The sequence below is a fragment of the Penicillium cataractarum genome (assembly GCF_028827025.1).
Source record: "Penicillium cataractarum strain IBT 29864 chromosome Unknown utg000010l, whole genome shotgun sequence".
Classification (NCBI taxonomy): Eukaryota; Fungi; Ascomycota; class Eurotiomycetes; order Eurotiales; family Aspergillaceae; genus Penicillium; species Penicillium cataractarum.
This window is the reverse complement of record NW_026622746.1, coordinates 713,288-734,295: the sequence shown is the minus strand read 5'-3', so window position 1 is coordinate 734,295 and position 21,008 is coordinate 713,288. Positions and strand designations below refer to the sequence as shown.

The 21,008-nt window shown below is 49.3% G+C and overlaps 11 protein-coding genes across 11 annotated transcripts; 5 read left to right on the top strand and 6 right to left on the bottom strand.

The window, feature by feature from the left end:
- Positions 1–137: 137 nt before the first annotated feature.
- N7496_012397 (uncharacterized protein) lies at positions 138–1,865 on the bottom strand (the record flags this gene model as incomplete). The annotated part of the gene is made up of 1 exon (XM_056705310.1): positions 138–1,865. One exon carries the CDS (start codon positions 1,863–1,865, stop codon positions 138–140), a length of 1,728 nt encoding a protein of 575 aa, XP_056549208.1.
- A 1,124-nt stretch (positions 1,866–2,989) lies between these two features.
- flbB lies at positions 2,990–4,704 on the top strand (the record flags this gene model as incomplete). The annotated part of the gene is made up of 4 exons (XM_056705309.1): positions 2,990–3,416; positions 3,484–3,571; positions 3,631–4,182; positions 4,242–4,704. The coding sequence occupies 4 exons, from the start codon at positions 2,990–2,992 to the stop codon at positions 4,702–4,704; spliced, it is 1,530 nt and encodes a 509-aa protein (XP_056549207.1).
- Positions 4,705–5,307: 603 nt separating this feature from the next.
- Positions 5,308–5,811, bottom strand: N7496_012395 (DUF1203 domain-containing protein; the record flags this gene model as incomplete). The annotated part of the gene is made up of 1 exon (XM_056705308.1): positions 5,308–5,811. The coding sequence occupies one exon, from the start codon at positions 5,809–5,811 to the stop codon at positions 5,308–5,310; it is 504 nt and encodes a 167-aa protein (XP_056549206.1).
- Positions 5,812–6,486: 675 nt separating this feature from the next.
- Positions 6,487–7,161, top strand: N7496_012394 (uncharacterized protein; the record flags this gene model as incomplete). The annotated part of the gene is made up of 1 exon (XM_056705307.1): positions 6,487–7,161. The coding sequence occupies one exon, from the start codon at positions 6,487–6,489 to the stop codon at positions 7,159–7,161; it is 675 nt and encodes a 224-aa protein (XP_056549205.1).
- Positions 7,162–7,631: 470 nt separating this feature from the next.
- Positions 7,632–9,513, bottom strand: N7496_012393 (eukaryotic translation initiation factor 3 subunit D; the record flags this gene model as incomplete). Its single annotated transcript, XM_056705306.1, has 2 exons — positions 7,632–9,187; positions 9,306–9,513. The coding sequence occupies 2 exons, from the start codon at positions 9,511–9,513 to the stop codon at positions 7,632–7,634; spliced, it is 1,764 nt and encodes a 587-aa protein (XP_056549204.1).
- Positions 9,514–11,262: 1,749 nt separating this feature from the next.
- Positions 11,263–11,785, top strand: N7496_012392 (hydrophobin family protein; the record flags this gene model as incomplete). Its single annotated transcript, XM_056705305.1, has 3 exons — positions 11,263–11,554; positions 11,614–11,675; positions 11,735–11,785. 3 exons carry the CDS (start codon positions 11,263–11,265, stop codon positions 11,783–11,785), a joined length of 405 nt encoding a protein of 134 aa, XP_056549203.1.
- A 503-nt stretch (positions 11,786–12,288) lies between these two features.
- On the bottom strand, positions 12,289–12,668 carry N7496_012391 (uncharacterized protein; the record flags this gene model as incomplete). Its single annotated transcript, XM_056705304.1, has 2 exons — positions 12,289–12,408; positions 12,528–12,668. 2 exons carry the CDS (start codon positions 12,666–12,668, stop codon positions 12,289–12,291), a joined length of 261 nt encoding a protein of 86 aa, XP_056549202.1.
- A 1,026-nt stretch (positions 12,669–13,694) lies between these two features.
- On the top strand, positions 13,695–14,687 carry N7496_012390 (fungal specific transcription factor domain-containing protein; the record flags this gene model as incomplete). Its single annotated transcript, XM_056705303.1, has 1 exon — positions 13,695–14,687. The coding sequence occupies one exon, from the start codon at positions 13,695–13,697 to the stop codon at positions 14,685–14,687; it is 993 nt and encodes a 330-aa protein (XP_056549201.1).
- A 137-nt stretch (positions 14,688–14,824) lies between these two features.
- On the bottom strand, positions 14,825–16,600 carry N7496_012389 (ankyrin repeat domain-containing protein; the record flags this gene model as incomplete). Its single annotated transcript, XM_056705302.1, has 1 exon — positions 14,825–16,600. The coding sequence occupies one exon, from the start codon at positions 16,598–16,600 to the stop codon at positions 14,825–14,827; it is 1,776 nt and encodes a 591-aa protein (XP_056549200.1).
- A 1,134-nt stretch (positions 16,601–17,734) lies between these two features.
- On the top strand, positions 17,735–18,295 carry N7496_012388 (uncharacterized protein; the record flags this gene model as incomplete). The annotated part of the gene is made up of 1 exon (XM_056705301.1): positions 17,735–18,295. The coding sequence occupies one exon, from the start codon at positions 17,735–17,737 to the stop codon at positions 18,293–18,295; it is 561 nt and encodes a 186-aa protein (XP_056549199.1).
- A 470-nt stretch (positions 18,296–18,765) lies between these two features.
- On the bottom strand, positions 18,766–20,558 carry N7496_012387 (putative oxalate decarboxylase; the record flags this gene model as incomplete). Its single annotated transcript, XM_056705300.1, has 8 exons — positions 18,766–18,899; positions 18,960–19,464; positions 19,520–19,640; positions 19,696–19,763; positions 19,818–19,989; positions 20,040–20,055; positions 20,109–20,198; positions 20,255–20,558. 8 exons carry the CDS (start codon positions 20,556–20,558, stop codon positions 18,766–18,768), a joined length of 1,410 nt encoding a protein of 469 aa, XP_056549198.1.
- Positions 20,559–21,008: the final 450 nt, after the last annotated feature.

The window sequence follows — 21,008 nt, the reverse complement described above, 5'->3', positions numbered from 1 at the left end:
TAGCAATATCCAGATTCATAACATCGTATCAGGGTATCTCGTCTATCTTAAACACATTACAACTCCACATGACATCTCGCTCCCACGGAAGAAACCAAACATAGCCAAATAAACCCCCCCCCCCAAAGCGTATCATATCAGGGCATCTGAATAACAACCTCCTCCCAAGAATCCACCCACTTCAAGCCCATTCCCCGGACACGCCGCTCACTAGCAAGATATAGCATGAGATAAATGTGCATAGAGACTTCGCCCCATGCATAGACTTTTATCAGGGCCGCTATGGGCGTGTTGTCTGCTGCTGCTGCTGCTGCTGTAGTAGTTGTGGTTTTGTTAGCGGTAGCATTGGGTGAATTGGTTCCCGGTTCTGGATCTACGTGTTCGGCAATACACCATACGCCCCACCCTGCGCGGGCGTCTTTTGCGATGAAGTTTGACAGGAATGTCCAGAAGTGGGTGAATTGTGGTTCCGTCCATGTTTGGGGGGTTGGTGATAGATCAGCGCCAGAATCCCCTTCAGAGGTCCCTCGTTCTGTTTCTTCCTGTGCTGGCGTTGACTCTGTCGGAGCGATATTCACACGCATAGCCCAGTACCCGCGTTCAAGCGTATCCAGTTCCCGGGATTGATGAATTGGCTTGTACGTGCGGGCGGGTTTGAGGCGCTCGGTGAGCATGGCTAGGGTTGGTGTGATGTGTGTTTTGAATGTAGAGGTGGATATTGGGGGTGGAGGGGGTCTGAGGGAGAGGGGGAGGGATTTGGAGAAGGGGGTGTTTTGATGGTGAAAGGAGAGGTCATTTCGAATAGGAGGCTGCTTCTGATGCTGCTGCTGCTCGGTCTCCGTTACCCAGACAGCAGCATCTGCAGAAGCGGAAGCAGAAGCAGGATTCGGGACATGCGAAGGGAAAGGGGAAGGGGAAGGACGAGTATGCGAATGTGAGTGCAGATGGGTCAAGGGAGGACGTGAACTTTTGTCTGCGTGCCCTGGAAGTGCTTTTTCTTTTTCGTGATGTGTTGAACATGAAGTGATGGTACTTTCTATTTCTGCGGCCTTGGTGATAGTCTGGCCCGCTGGGGACGGCGGGTAGGGTCCGACCCGCCGCCGTTTAGGTGGGTGATCTGGTTGATCTTCCTCGTGCAGCGGTGGTGAATCCTGCGGTACTGGGGGGCATGGTCGTTCAGCGTATACAGCTAGTTCTGGCTGAGAGTCTGGGATCACGCTGATTATACTCTCTAGTGAGTCCGGCGCGAGTCGAGACCGAGGCTGAGCCTCGAGACCACTTTGATGCTCAGCCTCACTAATCGGATTCCCAGGCGCCAGTGCTGAGACCAGATGACTGGGCCTGATTTGATTTGCCTCAGGATCAGGACCGGGTAAGATCGACTGGCGATCACGCCGTGGGCATGGACTTGGATTTGAATTCGCAATGGGAGTAGCCGTGACAGGCGGATCGGATAGTGGACGGTCATGCGCTGGAGGGGACTGCGGATTGCCCAACGGCTTCTTTTTCCGTTGGTGCATCAAATCCCGATCACAGCGACTATCACTGCTAGTCTGGCCCACTCCATTTGGCTGGCCAGCTATTGCCGCACTTGCATTTGCATCGTCCACAGCCTGGCGGGGGACCGAAGATGGCGCGGAAATGAGCTCGGGCGCCTGCAGTAGGAAAGAGGAGGCTGCGGGCTCTGCATTCTCTGCATATCCCGGGCCATCCGCAGGTGGCAGGGCTTCTAGTGTTACTCCAGCATCTGCGATCAGCGGCTGGCGCGAGATAGGCTCGAAGGCGCGAATAGCGGCGACTTGAGCACGATATCGGGCGTCGTCGCGGGCGGAACTGGGGGCGGAGACATGAACGAGGATCTCCATGGGGGTGAGACCCGATTTGGTGGGAATGGCCCGGAAAAAGGATCCCTTGGAGAGTGTGGGAGTACTTTTCGTTAATCCTAGATGATCATAGGTGTGCCTGGATAGGCAAATGGGTCATTCGACTGATTGGAGGGGGAGTTCACTTAGGGAAGGATTGGGGGGTGAAGTGTGCCCGGCAAAGTATTTGTCACGAGAGAACCACCCAAATGCAGGCAGTTCGTGGGACTATTGGAGGATTGGGAAATACGGTGATTGGATGATCAGAGGAGGAGGGAGGAAGAAGAGGGGCTATTGGGGGTGAATTGGGATGAATTGTTGGGTTTATTGGTAGACTTGCATGCTATCAAGAGAGTGTATGTTATTCTAGTCTGTTAGAGTGGTGTACTTGTGTATAGTTCGTGGGCATCATATCATATCCAGTACGATGTACTTGGATCTCATAGGGCAGAATACCTGGAAATAAGAACCAACCAGGATAATATCTTTAATTTATACGACCTATACGCTGGTAGACTCGCATCTCCGCGTCAATTATTCTTTATTATTCGTCTCTATTCTTAATTGTTTAGGGTCGAGGCCAAAGGAGCCACACCGTTTTTGTGGAGCCCATCGTGACGAACTGACGAGCTAATAATTTGGGGGTCGAATATGTCTAGACTAGAGACTAGAGAGCTCAACTTGGAATACTCTTTTTTTTGGTACTCGCTGATCTTCTATACCATGAATCATTTGTCCACTGTTAGGCTTAGTACTTAGTATAATGGTAAGTGTGGCAGTGTGAAGAAAGGATTTTTAGTACTTTCGTCGTACGACAACTTGGAAAGTACAAAATCAAACTAATCGGGTCTCCTCGTAGTTGATAAACTTGTCATTTTATTTGATCTCTCCTCCTCCATCATTCTCTTCCTATTTCACCTTCTCCTCAGCGTTCCTGTCCACCCTAGCACAACTCCCGCCAAGCCTCCTCAATTCTTCGTGATCCATCACATCCACTTTTGCCCGCCCCGGCCCCAACGGTGCCCGCTCGGACTTTCTTCTCCCTTCAACTCCCTTTCGGCCACCGTTAGAAACTTTGAGACACTCTTCATTCTTGTCTTGTCTGGCATCGATCTCTTGTCCACACCATGGCATCTGGCGGGGTCTACCCTTTAGACACTCAGCAGCTTCCTGGTGAGTTCCGCCCCCCCTTCAAGCTTTCCAGCTCCCGTCTCCGATCGATCTCGAACCTCAGCCGCCTCGGAAGGCTCCATCTTTGCGACCGTGCTTTCGATGAGATCGGGTCCGATCTGGTGGCGGGTTTTTTCCCATCGCGATGGACGACGATTCCCCTGGCTTCCCTTCCCCAGATTCAAGAAACATTCCAACTCTATTTCCAATCCCTCGCAACCATGGCTTCCATTTCGCCTGCTAACTTCTCCGCGCCGGTGCCCGCTTCGACGGGGTATCCGGTGCCTTCCATTACAGCTGCTGCACAACCCGAAACTCCAACCAGAGGTGCCTTTGGCACTGAGTTCTTTAAGATCTTTGCAGGCCCCAAGAAGGTGACTCGAGGTGGGTGAAGCTTCTAGCCTGCGACAATCGATCCCGATCTAATTAATACCCGGTGGTTTGTCTATAGATGGTACTGCACCCAAACGTCGCGGGCCCAAACCCGATAGCAAGCCCGCTCTCACTCGACGACAGGAGCTGAATCGCCAAGCTCAGAGGTACGAAATGAATCGCGCGATCATGGTAGTTGGTATGTATCATTGACGGACTGTCACAGGACACATCGCGAGCGCAAGGAACAATACATGCGAGCTTTGGAGACCGAGGTCTCGCGGTTGCGGGAGGCTTATACCACGGAAATCTCCGATGCGAACGTTGCTCTTCAACAACACAAGGAAATGCTTCACGTGGTGCGAAATGAGAATGAAGTCTTGAAGGAAATATTGGCCGCACACGGCATCAATTATGCTGCCGAGTTAGAGCAACGGATGGCTGAGCGTGGTCCGCTGGCTGGTTTCCAGTCGAGTCCCGTCGCAGCTAGCAGCACTGGATCAAATACCGCCCCTTTCACCAATGCGACTAGCAACCAGAATGTCACACCAGCAACTTCGATTTCAACCGGGCTAAGTCCTCAAGCGACCGGCGGCGTGGAGCATCCCGATGTTTCTCCCCCGATGGGTTTCGTGCCTCAGCAGCAAGTATACCACGCGAGTCCGAATGAGAACCTGGGATTGGACCGGTCTGCGTGCCAGGTGGTCGATACACCCGTGCCAGCGATGCGCGGTGTCTTCGAGAGTGACCCACAGCTTCAGATTGACTTCATCTTAACGTACGCTATGTCTCTGATCGTTACTCCAGAAATCTTTCTAACAATCATTCTCTACACAGACTCGAAGGCCCCTGCCGTGAACATACTGACTACCTCTGCCGTCGTTCTATCACCGAAGCCGACGATGAGGATATGCCCTTCTCCGGCCACGCCCTGATGGCCACCTGCCCACCACCCAGTTACATCGCCAACACTACCCCCGAACAGGCTTACCCACACAAGACCTACGATCTGCCTCTCGCCAATCTCGGCACTTTGCTCAACCTGAGTCGCCAGCTCGTCACGGACGGTCAGATCACGCCTATCATGGCGCTGCAATGTCTGAAGAATCACGAACTATATCACTCACTCAGCCGCGACGACATCAAGATTATTATCGAGACGCTAAACACCAAGGTCCGCTGTTACGGCTTTGGGGCCGTTGTCGAAGACTTTGAGCTTATCGATTGTTTGAGTAGTGTGCTGGGCACGACGGTGGACTTGAGCGTGTCCCGTGTCCGGGACGACTCGATGTACGCTTGATCTGCTCGCATGACGAGTATGGAGGTGTGCGACTTCTAGTGTGGGGACGATGTCTTCACCCTTGAAGGGAAACGATTATGATTCTGACGTTTGGAAACTGTTCTTTTGCGCTCTCTTGTGGAGTGGAATCGGGTGCTCTGAGCCCTTCACCTTGATTCATTTACTTTCGGTGTTTGTATGGCTTGATATTGCCCGGTTCCTTTTGCTTTTCTTCATGCTCTCCCGAATTCCTGTTTCATTGTTTTTTCTACCCTTCTTTCTATTCTGACCCAAAAGTGCCTCTTCTATCTGGCTGACTTTGGATCTTGACTTTTGTGTTTGACTGGGAGACCTTTTATTCTTATGGAGATGTATATACTGAAAATGGCCCAGGCGGAGCGTGGGCCCGGGGAGTTATCATTTTTCTTTTGTGTTTGAACTTTGGATTGACTACTTCTTACTGTTTCCTTGCCCGTTACTTGTCTACTTGATTTGAAATAGGCAATCCATCATGACAGGTGGTTTTCATACAAGAAATTCCATTCTGTTACCGTGCCATACTCCACTAAACATTTCATTCTCAACCCTCCACTCCCTCCCATCCCCATCAACTTCTCTCTCCCCCTACTCCTCCTCCTCCTCCTCCTCCTCCTCCTCCTCCTCCTCCTCCCCACGATCAATCCTAACAGCAAAACACCCTGGCCCCGCATAATGAACAAACAAAAACCTCACCCCCTCATCCCCAAACAACTCCCGCGCCTTCCTAGCTAACTCCTCCCCCTTTACAACCGCAAACCCAACCATCATCTGCTCCGCATCATACGCCCGCACAGCCACCAGCCGTTTCCGCTGCTGCTCCGGGACAGACCCGTTACATTGGTATTTTGCGCAGGGGGTGCGGTGGATGTAGATTGGGCTTGGGACTGTGTATGGCGATGTGGAGCTGGAGCTGGAGGGCGAGGGGAAGGGGTTGTAAGTTAGGAGGAGCATTTCTTCGCCGGGGAGCCCGTCTTGGAGGCAGTTTCGGCAGGGGAAGGAGTTGGCGTGTGTGACTTGTTTTATGTGTGTTGTTGGGTTGGATTCTGGGGTTGGGGGGAGGGGAGTTGGGAGGGGGGTGAATTTGAGCATGCTGTTGGATGGCAGAGGGGGTTGTGTCTAGGGTGATAGGGTCAGGTTGGGTGTTGTGGTTTGGATATTTGGAAGGGGGACGAACATATTGAGTGATGGAAGTATTCAGTGAAGAAAGAGTCCCGGGTTTGGAGAATGGTTGATTATTTGGAAGTACGGGCTGTCTTGGATGGCTATTTATGGGGTTTGTATGCTTTCAATGTGGCCAATCATAGGGTGGGGAGTTTTAAAGTGGCGGTTTATCTTCACGGGCAGCTGGAGTGGTTTTGAATTATCCAGTGAGGATTGGAATAGTAGGTAAGATTAGTATGTTGTTGAATTAGCCTATAGGCGACTTACAATGGAGTTAGAGTAGATAGCTTATACGGCCTAGCTATCTAGATAGACCTGAAGTCCAAGTATATAGTGTGGATGGGCTTAAGCCCAGGAATGCCAAGCGCGAGTTTAGTGACAGACGAACTGGATATTTGGAGCTAGGAGCAAGACGATTTAATTAATAAAACTGCTATTTCTATTCTATTACAATAATTCCTCCATCGTTGATATAAACCCAAATAGCAACCTACCAAACCACCGTCGCGTCTGATAAGCGCCACACGCGACCCCGGACCATATCCAGGGCTCCTTATCAACCAAAAAAAGTCACCACCCCCCCTTTTTGCAAAACCCATCTCAATGCCCCCCAAACACCCCAATCACCGGGTAAACCCCGCAGATCGACTCGCGCTGGCGATAATCGGACTCAAGACGGGCAAATACACCACCCCCCGCGAAGCAGCCCGCCAAAATGGGGTCTCAGAAACCACTCTCCGCGCGCGCGTCAATTCCATACCTACATGCGCCCTTCTACGCGTAAAGAAATCCACAAACAAGCGGGCCAAGATTCTCCGCCTAACCAGAACAGAGGAAAACACCCTCTACAACTGGATAATCCAAGTCCACGAAGGCGGGCGTGACATGGACGCCTCCTCCATCAAGGACATGGCTAATACGCTTCTCTCCAAGCGCGACGGAACACACGGCTATCGCGTGTCAAAGGACTGGGTATCGGGATACCTCCAATTCCACCCAGACATCTCTGCTATTGTGGAGCATCACAAGCAACGCCTTGAACGGCTCAATTTACGTCCGATAAATTCGTTCGCGAGAAGTCGGGATCCTAGGAAGACATGTGTGAATTTCTTGCATAATACGAAGATGCACGCTATGGAGCAGAATCGTCTGGAAGGGGAGTTTTTGGAGAAGTGTGAGGAGATGGCTAAGGTTGATCCGGGTGCGGTGCGGAAGTTGTTTTTGGATGAGGGAGGATTGAGGGATGTGCTGGATGTGTCGGTGAAGGTGGGGGGCTGATGCGTGTGTGAAGATGATTGATTTGTTTTGGGAGGAGGGTGTGGATTGTCAGGAGTTTTTCGATGCGTATGATGAGATTGAGGATGTTATGGATGATACGAAGGAGTTGAGGGGGGAGATTGAGAGGGAGTTTGGGGGTTTGGAGGGGGAGGAGGACGAAGATGAGGAGGAAGATGAGGACGAGGAGGAGATTTGAATGTATTTCTTTCATGGAGTTGAGGTAAAAAGTGTATATAGGAGGTTGAAACTTCCAGCAATGGGAGTTTTTGCATGTATAGTATTTCTACATTTGAATATAATTAGTTTCTGGCCGAGGGCAGGTATAGTGGATTTATTAATGAATCGTAATGAGGCTCACGTCATTTCTTATCAAACTTTTGCAACGTATGCACATCCAGGGAAAACAGGTGATAAAACGTAAAAAATCTCTAATCCAAGCAATAGAACAGCACATCATAGGAGGCATATATCTACTCCTCATCCTCCTCGTCATTCTCCTCATCCTTCTCCTCAGCCTCAGCCTCCTCATCCTCATCGAAAGTGGAAGCAGGCACGCTGTACAGACGAAGGACGTTGCGGTTGGGGTCCTTGATCAGAACGTACTTCTTGACAGCATCCTCGGGCTCATCGGCATCCAGAGAGCGGATACGGTCGACAACGGTGCGGACAATACCCCAACCGTTGCTGAGGTTCAGGTTCATCTGGGTAGCGAACTCGCGGGGCTTGTAGCCAGCAACGCCGAGAACGACGTGGCCAGCGGCGGAGCGGGGGTTGGCACGAGAGACGAAGCCGAGCTTCATGCCGTCGGCCTTGGCCAGGATAGCCTGGGTGGTCCAGCGGGCGAGCTTGGAAGAGTTGTTCTTCATCTCAGTGGCGAGGACGGCACCACGCTGGGAGACGAGCTTGCTGCGCCAGTCGAGGGCGTTGCCGGAGCCGGGGGCCTTGCTGTCGAACTCGTTCAGGGCCTTGACAACCAGCTGCTGGTCGGCACCACCGCCGGGGTTCTTCATCACAGCGTCGACCTCGGTACGGACGATCAGCTGGAGGGGCTCCTCGTCGCGCTCGAGACCAATATCGAAGCGGCGGTACTTGTAACCCTTGGAGGCAAGGGGCTCGGTCTCCTCGGCCTCGTTGTAGAAGGGGTTGGGGTGGGTGAAGGAGACCTTGGCCTGGTCGGACTCAGTCACGGTCTGGAGGGCGAAGTTGTGGTTGATGAAGGTGGCCTCCATGGCCAGAGCGCTGGGAGTGTTGATCTGCTCCTGCTTGCCAGAGGCCTCGGAAACCTCGAGAGGGGCATCGTAGGCGTTCTCGTTAACGGTCACCAGGTCAATAGAGGCACCGGCACGCTTGTCGAGGTAGATCTTGCCGCCCTGGTGGACGATAATAATGTCCCAAGAGTACACACTGCGAGTAGCACACATGAGCATGGAGAGAATGTCGGAGGTAGCGAAGACGGTGGCCTCGTTCTTCTCGGCAAGCTCGTGGATAACGGGATCCTGGGAGGTGGTGACGTTGTAGGCGGCACGCTCGAGGCTCAGGAGCTTGCGCTCAGCACCCTTGACGGGGGCCTTGTCGTAGGAGCGGTCGTAGTAGTGCAGGAAACCGTAAGACTCAAGGTCCTCACCCTCGGGGGCCTCCAGGTTCAGCTTAGAGAGGCGGCTGAAGTCAACCTCCTCGATCATCTGCCACTCAGGGCGAATGTTGACGGAAGGCTCGCGAGTACGCTGGGGCTTGTCATAGTCCTTCCAGCCGAAGCGACGGCCACCACGGCCACGGTTGCCGCGCTGATCGTAGAAGCGGTCCTGACCACGGCCACCGCCAGCACGCTGGAAGCCACCACGAGCACCACCGCGCTGGAGCTGACCACCACGCTGGCCACCACGGCCACGGAAAACGGTGCCACCGCCACGACCGAAGGTACGCTTGGCGGAGGTACGAGTGTTGTCGACAACGGAGAAGGAAGACTCGTCTTCGGCAGCCTGGATGGTGAACAGGCTGGTGGAACCGGCACCGTACACCTGCTGATCTGTATTCGAGAAAGAAAATTGTTAGAGATACATTCCAAACTAGTGTCGATCATCCGGCGGGATGGCAAAAGAGCGACACAAAGAAAAAAAAAGTGTGGTGCAAAGTCGATCGCTTACCTCTGAAGTTGCGGTTGTACTGCTGGCGACCCTGACCAGCACGGTCCTTGGACTCAGCAGTCCAGTCAGCCATGCGGCCCAACTTGTCGCCCTTTGAGAAAGGAGCGTAGGGAACGCCCTCGAGCATGTTGTCGCCCGAGGTGGCAGGACCCCAGGCATCCTCAGCCGGCAGAGCGGCGACGAGGTCCGCAATAGAAATCGGGGCCATTGTCAAAATTGTATGCACCGATGACACGAAGGACTAACGGTGGGTTGTGGATAATGGAGCGTGGGGTGAATGATTATCGGCGGGAAGTTTTTGTGTCGCGAGAATGTGGCTGGTGCCGCCCGCAAAGCGGTGAGCACCGCCACATCACGTGTTGTGGCCTAGCCATCGCCAGGGGCAGAGAAGTATAAAAGGTCCTTTTGGGAATTTACCTTGGGAATTCATGTCTCATAGTCACTGAGTTCCAACATGATAAACTGTGGCATAACAAGATATTTCTCACCTAGCAGGACTCTTTTCATCGATGCTATACACTGCGTCCTAGAGAAAGCCTAAGTTTAAGGTGTACTGCACGAGAGAACAGAAAGTCAAGCACATGCACATCTCAAAGGTGTTAGTAGCTATGGAGTACTCACCGAGACTCCAATACTGATTAAATGTCTAAAATGATATGTTTTGTTCTGAAATACTGGCTGACACATGATTTTGAAAGAATATGATACATCAAAGGTCAACAAGTCCCGTTTTGTCACCAACTTCAACCCCTTAGGATGTACTACTGTTGCGGTATCTTCAGTATCTTCAATTCTCTTCACGTAAAGGAATCCTATTTATCAAGATTGATGATCTTGACAAGAATAATCACCACTAGCGATTCCAAGGGTCTTGGAAGAGCCTCGCTTCGAGAACTGCACCTGAGAAGCCACTCAGCGCCACGATCGACCGCCATCGCTCTTGGTTCTAGCGATGATTCAAGGGGTATCATCGTCGTTCGGATCGAGACTGGGCAATCAACGTCTGTTTGCTTATCTCGACTGTCCAAAGGAACGGCAGAGTCAACTTCCGGTACACTAACTAACCGCAGTATCCGCTTAATACTGACAAATTAGATGCATAAGAATACATAGGGAGACGATATGGCAGATTTGCTTTTTATTTCCCATTATCAACTTGGTTCTTCTCCAGGATTTGACCAGTCTGTTAAGCCAACCGGGTTATTGACGTTCGTTACAGTGGGTCGTCCTTCTTGGCAGTTGCGAGTCGATCTCACTGGACAATGCGCCCCCGGAATGGTGCTCCACTGATAAGGAACAATGCCACCTCCCGACCACCAGGAACAGAGAACCCACGGTCATTGACCCGCAAACTATTGGACTGCAACATAAAGTGTGAGATCACGGGCATTGGTTCGATCTAAAAAGATCAACAAGGCCGAGCTAGGACCATCGATGATCGGCAGCCAAAGACAGCCTCGCTTAGGGCGTGGCCTGGAGGCTCACCGAACCATAGCCTTGGAACCTCGGTCAATAATCTCAGCATTTCTGATCTATGCATTCAGCTGAATTTACCCAAGTAGACGGTGCTTGTACCTGCATGATGTCGGCCATTCCCTGGCCCACAATTCTGGATGGATGTCTTTCCGAGTGGGTAAGTTGATGTTATCTAGAGTTTCCTTTGCAGATCAATTGGGGTTTATCATGGTGGATTCTTGTAGACATTCCATCCCATCCATTACAGCTCACAATTCTAATGACTTGAGTCCAAACAAGAACTGATAAGACTTCTTTTCTGTAGTTACGAGGCAAGTATCATCGCTTGGCAATGGCAGAGATCACCTCACTGGAGAATTATATAAAGGGCAGGAAGATGTCGTGGGTGGGAAATCATCAGCTCACAATCCAATTCACTCTTCTCTCTACACACTTCAAGCTTTATTTTTTCGTCCATCCAGACTTGACCACTTCTATCAAAATGCGTTTCTCCCTGATCTCCGTTCTCTCCCTCGTCGGCGCCGGTATGGTGTCCGCTCGTCCTTCCGAGGGCTCTATGCTCGCCATGCGTGATTCCACTGAAAGCAAGGTCAAGGCGGCCGACGCTGCTCTGGCAGGCCACAAACTCGAGAACGAGTCTGAGGTCTCGGAGTGTATCGCCCCTCTGCTTTGCTGCAGCTCTCTCACTACCCCTCTGGATCACATCGTGGATCCTATCCTGAAGGATCTTGGCATTGACGCCGCCAAAATTGTCGGATCCATTGGTCTGCTGTGTAAGCGACTTACTTGCTTACAATAAACAATTTTGAAGATTCTAACGCTCTATTTTTAGGTGACCCCTATACTTCCGCTTGCACCTCGGCCCCTCAGTGCTGTACCGAGGCCAACCTGCTGGTGAGTTCCTGCATCAAAACCGATATCATCCTTAATGATTTACTAATATCATGACTCAGGGTGGTGCTGTTGCTCTCGGCTGCTCCGAGTACAAGGAGGAGGAGGAATAGTTTCAGTCCTTTTAGGATTACTGAAAGGTGTTTAGCGGAGTTGAAGACGTCGCCGTCTTTCTGCAGATCATGTACATTCATTTCGAGGAGATTATTATCTCTAATTACCTTTCATTTTGTCAGATAAATACAATAATTCATACATATTGTCATTAAATGTTCACCTGTGTGATAGTCACGCAAGAGCCTGCACCGACGTTGTTTATAACAGAATGCACCTGGTCCATAATATTAAGCATTGATAGAGACCAAGGAGAAGACCAATCGGGGTATCTGGCCTCAATCAAGCTATTCTTAAATATTACCAATAGTATCGTAATTAAGCCCTCTCGCTTCCTACCCTGCTCTCTCTTTCATCTCTTGTTCCGATGTCGGCTTCGACCGAGACCAACGGGGAAGTTTTTCAGTCTCAAACAATATCACCACAAGTATGACAGCAATTCCAAAAAGACCTCCCACGGCTCCATAAGCGGCTTCTCCTCGAGTAGTATTTGCTGCAAGTCTTAACCCAAGGCCCCCGTTGATAATCCCCAGCAGAATAAGGCATCGGCCATACCAGACATGAAAATGCGTCCAACCTCCACGCTCTTGTGTTTTGCGAAATCGGTAGTGATGTGCCAGCCCTATAAACGGTTGTAGAAGCAGTAAAATCACAACGATGGTTCCGAGAATGGTATGGGTGTTGTTGTGAAGCTAAGTCTTATCAGCCGTAAGCCTCCCTTCCCATAAGAGGGCAACTTACACGATCGAGGATCTTTCCCACTCGAATGCCAGAAGCAAGGCCAGCAATCATGAGAGCCCAACTGAGAGTTTGCCATCCTGCATGAATCCAAACTGTATTCTTGCCTTTGCAAAACCGAATTACAAATACCCCGATTGGCATCATGACAGTGAATACCAGGCCCATTACTATTCCATGCGCTTTCAAATAACCAGGAACCAAATGTAGATCCTCATATATCACTTGGGCCGTCGAGCGTTCGACCAATATGCCTGTTCAAGTCAGTATGCCCCATTAATATGAGGAAAGTTCCGGTTAAAAATGCATACCCATAATGACGCAGATAGACAGGAATGTGTGTGAGGCTCCCATAGTGGCTGTCAAAACACTGTCCGATTTAACAACCAGATATCTTTGAGTCCAACTGATGGCCAGAGCTCAACATTTGGCAACATGCCAGTATATATACCCCTTGAGGTTGTGATCACTTCATAGTGTTCAATTGTATGCATTCTCCTTCCGTCCAATAGGATCGCTCTGCGACCCGAAACCCCGAGAAATGCGAAGACGATAACTTGGCTGGCTTGGCATAGCATAGCCCCTCCTCGTATTCGCGAAGTGGACTTTACCATGATAAAGATGACCGAGATTCCCGAGAATTCTGGAGATTTTCTTCTCTCCGTTGACAGAATCTACAGATCTTCTGCTTTGACGGTCGCTTCAAAGATGGCCCCACAAATAATCAAAATCAAAGCCTGCATCGGTTGTCGAACAAGAAAAGTGAAATGCGACCGGGGATCACCATGTACCAACTGTAGCCGGTGGTCGATACCTTGTACATACCCACCCTCTGTGAGAAAGTGTCAGAGGAAACCGAGAAGAGAAGAATATGATGTCACCTTCGATTCCGAGAAAAGCGATCGATACCTGAACACATCGAGTTCAGTCACGCCGACTAGAAATCTAGTCCATACTGGAAATTCAAACGCCGAGGAGCAGAGTCCAATACAGGGCTCCCAATTCCGGAAGTGCTGGGAGTACTTCTTCGAACGCGTGGACCCTGTTATCAAGATATTGCACCGCCCTAGTACTGCCCGGATTCTCGAGGTATCGGCAAAAACACCGAGCTCTCTCAATGAAAGTGAGCGGGCTCTCACTCATGCTATCTATTTCTCCAGCATAGCCTGTATGTCACATGAAGAAGTGCATGAGATTTTTGATATGACCAAAGAAACGGTTATGGAGGTCTATCGCTTGTCAACTGAAGAAACGCTTGCCAAGGCAGTCTTGCTGAATATGGAAGAGGATCTAGTCGCATTACAAGCACTTGTCCTCTTTTTATCTGTCAGCAATCTAACGGGAAAACCCAAAGTTGCTTGGAAGCTTACTGGCATAGCACGGAGATCTGGAGTGTTCAGCCAAACTAGGCATTCCCCTTTTCAGATTGAGATGCGCAACAGACTTTGGTGGCAACTTTGGTACCTTGACCACCGGGCTGCCAAAGACCTTGGGCAAAGGAATGGGTTGGAAAATCTTCATACTTTCGAGCTTCCTTTAAATGTGAACGATTCAGACCTTGACCCTTCTTCAAGTCACCTGGCCACCTCCCGAAACGGCTGGTCTGAACAAACCTTTGCTCTTGTTCGCTACAGAATCGCACAGACCAGACAAATGCTGAGCGAGGATAATGTAATGACACGGAAACAGGAGATCATACGGGCCTGTGAACAACAACTACATGATCATCACCTCCAGTTTTGCACAGACCAGCAAAGCACAATACAATGGTTGACTCGTCATGTCGCTCATGTTCTCGTCATGGAGATGTGGTTCGAACTATACAGTGCCGATACGATAGACATTAGCTCTGTGGGCTTGGCTGATGACGGCCAGCATGAGCAAGGTTTCCGAGATTTTCTATTTCTGAATGCGATCGATATTGTCGACACTACTACTCGTCTAGAGTGGGAAACTCAATCTCGACAGTGGGCTTGGCTACTCAAGGGTTATCAGCAGTTCCACCCATTGGTATTTCTACTTAACGAATTGCAATATCGTGAACAATACGCGGCGGTAGACCATGCGTGGAAGGTGGTAGAAAGCGCACTGAGTCGCTGGCCGCCTACAACCCGAGACTCATCAAATGGCAGAGTGATGGAAAATTTGAAAGACAGTTGGTGAAATCCAGCGAAGGCTAAGCAAGAGAACTAGGGAAAGGTCTTAGATTTCCATGACATGTCATTGGTTCGGATATTGATCAGCAGTGCTCCATGAGATGCTTACATTTTTAATTAAAACTAAATTGACATGATCGTAGCCTATTCAGAAACCGGTCTGTTATACGACCAACCCTCAAAAAGTCTCATCGTTGCAGGCGTAAGACCTGGCACAAAGTATGAGATGCAGCGGAACCGCTCTCCTCGAGCAAGAGAGGTCCAATCAACTCTGAAGGAGATTGGCCACCTCCCATTTCTATTGGATTGTGTTGGCAGCTGCCTTTGATAGAATAAATGTGGCAGATGACGATTTCTCACTTGACAAGCCTCATACGAGGAAGCTGCTCCATGATCAAGCAAATGCTGTTTGATTCTTGTATCCTTCTCATTGTTTTGAGTATCGTATGATGCCCATGAAGTCCATGTCAGCGCCGTCCAACCATGACTGTCCATCGCATTGATCTCGGCTTTCCCGGTACGGAGAAGATATTTGATAGTATCTTCATGTTTACTCCTGGTCGCTAATTGGAGCGGAGTTAAAGAATCATAGATCTTTGGGAAGGGTGCCATTTCGGCACCTGCAGAAAGTAGTATCTCAATAATCGCCGTATGACCCCTACACGCAGCCCAACACAGTGCTGTTGAGCCGAGTGGAAGATCTGGCCATTTCCGAAGATGTGACGAAAGAAGGAGCTCGACGACCTCCTCATGCCCGGCAACAGCCGCCCAAGTTAATGGACTCCAGTCGGAGCTGAAGTCCTCGCGTTCCCGACGGACAGTGTTCTCAACGAGTAACTCTACCAGGTCATAATGGCCTTTCATGGCCGCATAGGAAAGTGGGGATATGCAACTTTCACCATGAGACTCTATAGACACCCCGCGGTCTATGAGAAACTGCACAGCACTAATGCGGCCATTCTCCGCGGCCCACGAAATAGGAGATCGATAAGATTCCGGCGAATGAAGAGATGCACCATGGTCAAGGAGTAACTCCATTAATGGTAGATATCCACATGCTGCTGCCCAGCAAAAAGGAGTGCGAAGCTTCTCATCCAGGAGATTAACGTTGGCACCATGTTGCAGAAGAAGCTTCAAGACCTCTTCATAGTGCTCCCCACAAGACCAAGATAAAGATATGGAGGCTAATGAGGCAGACTGGTCAAGGTCTTTTGCCTCAGGGCATTGCGTGCAATATCTCTTGATATTCTGTGCATCATCCCAGCTTATAGATCCAACGATGTCTTCTTCAAAATAGGCCATGACCGGACAATGAAAGGGGAACCTCGGATCCAAACTTAGAATCTCCGTATTACCTGGTATGTTCCGAGGTCCTTTCATTGGCTCAGGTGAGCCAGCCCAGTGCAAGGGCGTTCGCTTGATATCATCTTGAGTGTTTGGGTCTGCACCGGCTCCCAAGAGGAGGCGAACTATATCGAGGTGCCCTTGTTCTGCAGCGAATGATAAAGGAGTTCGACCTTTGGGGCATTTTATGTCCACAGGGATGCTCTCGATCTCCAAAAGAAGTCTTATCATGTCCACATCTCCTCGAATCGAGGACCAGGCAAGCAGACCCAAGCCACGATAGCGGAAATAGTCGCCTTTCATGAGGCCATTCGGATTAAGTTGAGATTTTCCTTGAATCGATCGGTCGGCATTCAACCGTAAAAGTAGTCGGACGGTACTGATATGTCCCATTTGTGTGGCGAACACGAGTACCTTATGGCATCCGTCACGATCAATTTCACTATCGTACAACCATGGCAGGAAAATATCGTAAAAATCACGGTTTACACGAGCTAGGCAGCTCAGGTCCTTGGGTAATCTGAGATCACCAATGATCTGTCTCAAGAGCTCGTTTGGTAGATTGAGAAGCGACATGTTGTGGTACTTGTGAATAGTTAGCGCAGGAGAGTAAAATGGAGATGAGTTGAGGCTAAGATTAAAGCAAGACAGTCGATAGCATTCAAGAAAACTGTTTCCTGTAATACATCGTGGCAGATGTCGCCCTAGCCACCACCGTAAGCGAGGGCTGAAGCTGGTAATTACGTCGGACTATTGGGTTCACTTCCCTAAAACCCCTACATCCTAAAAGTGCCTTCACCGCTTATTCCACCGCCCTATACCCTCTAACTAAATATTCTTGACGTACAACTATGGAGGTTATCTTATAAATCACATAGATATTTATCTGAGTTACTATAAGCTCCTCATAAAAGAGTAACTATTTACTAGGATTATATATACTAACGTGGCTAGTTTAATAATAAGATTAGTTCTAAGATTGGTCTTGAGATTAGTAAAATATTTAGTAGGTTATAGATAATATTAAAGTTTAAAGTAATTGGTTAGGCTAATCTGAATTAATCTCAATCCTTTTCATGCGGTAAAATCGTGCTTCTATAAGCTATATAGGAAATACACAACCAGATTATGTGGTAAATTGTGTAGGATATAACGAAAGGCCAAAATCGAGTGGATTCTGCCGGGTTGAAAATTGATGACTAAGGGGTTTGGGGAAGTGCACCTACCTAATTAGGTAGTCCGTTGTAGGTAATCTAAGACCGAGGGCTTATCGATCGCTTTCCATCAAGTTATGGCCTTTAGCTATCGTACCGGGAAGCAATACTCATGTTACCGCTAATATGCTATCAACTATTTCTTAAATTTAATCTAGCGATACGATATGAATCTTGCCCCATGAAACCCTAGGCAGCAGCTTTCGATGACGGATGAGGGTACGAGGTAGAGCTCAGCCCCACTAAATCCGAGGACTTGAGCCCTTGCTTATATTCGGTGATTACCCCCGATTTCTTCGATGTAAGATTGTACTCTGTTCCATATCAGATTATTTCAGATATTTTTCGAGTCGCACTCCAGTATTTCTGACATTAAATCGAAAGGACCTGTTATCTTAATTCCCGGGGCCCTTTACTCAAGTATTAGACTGTCGAATCAGCATTTTCGACCGAAAATAACTTGCCATCATTCCCCTTGCTCTCGGAGAACATTGTCATGGAGCAAGCCGGGCTTCAAGGCTCTAAGCTTGAGAGCGAAACTACTACCATTGCCGATGGCAACACGATTGCTCGCTGCAATCTGCGCAACTGTGCCGTCACTAGCTCCTCGGTGAAGCTCAGCGACTTCTCTGACTGCGTATTCTCGCATGCACGCTCAGTAAAGCAATCGACCGGGACGAAGACGCACTTCCACGATGTATCTTATGCCAGCCGCAGCACATTTTCCAATAGCATTATTCGAGACCAATCTATTGTTCATCGGAGCGAAGTAAAAACGTCGACAGTGAGGGATGCGAGCAATGTGAAGCGCAGCACTATTATTGGATCAAGCATTTCCCACACTTCAGTATCAAGAACAACTTTGACCGACTGTGATACCGAGGAATGCTTCTTCGAACGTTGCTCTTTCAAGGGTATGATACTGAAAAATGGATACTGGAAAAGGAATCAACTCGTCAAGAAGGTAGGGAGCAAGGAGCCGGTTGCTGTCAAAAAGGGTGACCTAGTGCCTGTGGTGAGTACAATCGTATACCTCGATTCACAGCAAAAAGGGTAGCTACTAATTATTTCCAGAATCCTGTAGCCATGCCGTCTTCCTCTAATGTTCCGGTAGTCCCTGAGACGAGTTCAAAGTCCGAGATGCCTACTTCAGGGCAGGCTCTCCGTCGTGTGGACTCCAATGTCACTTTTGAAAGTGAGGAATCTGACGATTCTGAAGACCTGCCTCCGCCATACAAAGTTTGAGAAAACATAGGACGAGAAGGCTCAAGCTTGAATCTAACAGTTCTAGTTTGATCCTTTAACACTTTATGAATTACGATAATGCTATGTATAATCTGATGAGCATTAAAGGTTTGACTATTTTGGTAACATTTTCTGTCACATCGAATGGTTCAAAACAAATGGCATGTATTGGTTTTCTGCAATTTTTATCAAAGCAGTGTTGGTATCAAAACAAGAGAGTATAAAATCGATTTTGCTTAAACATCCGACCGTTTCCCAGATTAATGTCTCCCTCATCTGTGCTTAATCACTGGTAGTACCTGCAACAACATACTGCTTCTCAGTCTTCAGCTGACTGAGAGTGCTGTCGCTCAGGTTCAAAGTATCCTTGACAATCTGCTTCGGGGTAGATGCAATCCATTGACCAAGGGCCATATCTACACATCATGTCAGTGAGGAGTCTTGCAAAGATAGGAACTGGGGTGGTGAAGACATACCTGTAAATTGAGGTGCTTGTAGCACTTCAAGGAACATCAACTCCTCGTCACCAGTATTCTCAATATAGTGGCTGTTCGACTTCGGGAAGTACCCAACATCGCCAGCGCGATAGTCAAAGGTTGTCGCAGCATTAGGAGCCGTGAATAATGTTGCACGACCCTGACCCTTGATGAAGAAGGTCCACTCATCGCTCGTTGGGTGCCAGTGGATCTCACGCATGCCGCCTGGGTTAACCGTGACAACGGCAGCAGAGAAGTTGCTAGCGACAGGGAAAGTGAGTGGATCCACAATCTTGACAGATCCACCCGCAACCTCATGAGCAGGCTGTTCTGAGAAGTGGTAAGAATAGCTTTCTGAGCGAGGAACGAGACCGGCAGATGTGGTGACGTTTTGCTCTTCAATATCTGCGGGGGCAGGAGTTCCCTTGAAAATGTAGAGTTCGTCGTCTGGGATATCATCGAAAGCCGAGACGGAAACTCCGAGGTTCTTTGCCAATACCTCTTTCTGTTTGAATAATCAGCTTGTGTTTGTTGTTTGTCCTGCTGGAGCTTTGACTTACGGGGCTGTGGAGGAAGACCTCTGTGGCCAGGAACGTGTTGTCCTCGCTAAAGTCACCCTGATCAAAGACCAGAAGGAATTCGACGCCATCATCTAGTGCTTGAATAGAGTGGGGAATACCACTGGACACCGCGGTTAGACATGAGACTCAACCACAATAAGGCATTCACGACTCACGGAGGGAAGAACCAGACATCACCTGCTTGTAGATCGTCGATGAACGTCTCTCCATTTTCGTTGATAGCCTAGTTACGTCAATTAGTTGTTTCTTCTTGTGTGATCTGTGTATGGTTTCATACCTGAATCCTGCAAGACCCATTGAGAATCAAGGACCACTCAGAAGCAACATGCCAGTGTAGCTCACGATAAGCTGAAGGCTCCAGTCGCATATCAACACCTGCCATTTCAGTGGCATCAGGCATAACAACAGTGTTCTCTTGACGGGCCCAACCGGCATTATCGATTCCCAGTCTGAATAGAACGTTAGTAAGCCGCAAATTTGACCTGGTCAATTTATTTACCTGTTGTGACTTAGACCTGTGTCAATTATTAGCAACCACTTCTCGAATTTGTTAGCAACATGAGCTTACCCATGGGCCATTGTGCATTAATTGTCGCTCCATGATCGGTACCTGGCGGCGCTAGCTTATCACTGTTGATGCGGTCATAGTAATAATTCCCTAAGAACCATTTGTCAGATACTTTATCTTACAGGGTGACTTGTGACTAAACTTACGAGGACCAGGATCATCGGAGCCAGTGGTCCCTCGGATAGGTTGAGGGTTCTCAACGTTCTCGAAATCGAGATAAGAGCCAATGTCCGGGTCTTCCTTTTGTCCCGGAAGAAGAGTATACTTGATATCAGGCTTTGCTCCAGTTGCTACTTTTTCAGTAGGGGAGTATCCAACGAGTGCCTCCGAACCTCTCAGGCCAGGGTTACTTGAGCTGTCATCCCTTCGGACGGAGGCAGGAGCAGCATCCACGAGGCAAAGAAGAGCAGGGAGCAATTGAACAGCCCTAGAAAGGATCTGAGGCTTCATGGTGACCAGATTATTAATCCCAAGTTTGAATGGTTAAAGAATCGACTTGGTATTGTTTGACAAGCTGCACGATTTTCCCACCCGTCGAGCTACCGAGGCCTTTTTATAGGTATCTCTGTAGTGTACCTTGGCCACCAGTACTCTGGAATCTGTCTACTATTACGAAATTCGCACAAAATACTTCCCCTCACCCGACATGGGAGTCAAATGCTGCTATAGTGGGGATAGCTCTAATTTCCCCTCACCGTGGGGCTATGGTGATGTAGGGCTGGAGGATTTCATTTCTTTTCCGCTGCTCTTACTCGCTAGAAGGATAATAGGGAGGCTCCGAGCGAGAGGGGGAGATAGTTCTTGCGGAGAATGCGATGAATCAGGCCTAGAAGGATTCTACTCTGCATGGTGTCCCCGCTGGCGGACATCTGCGATCGAAGAACAGCAACACCAGCTGTT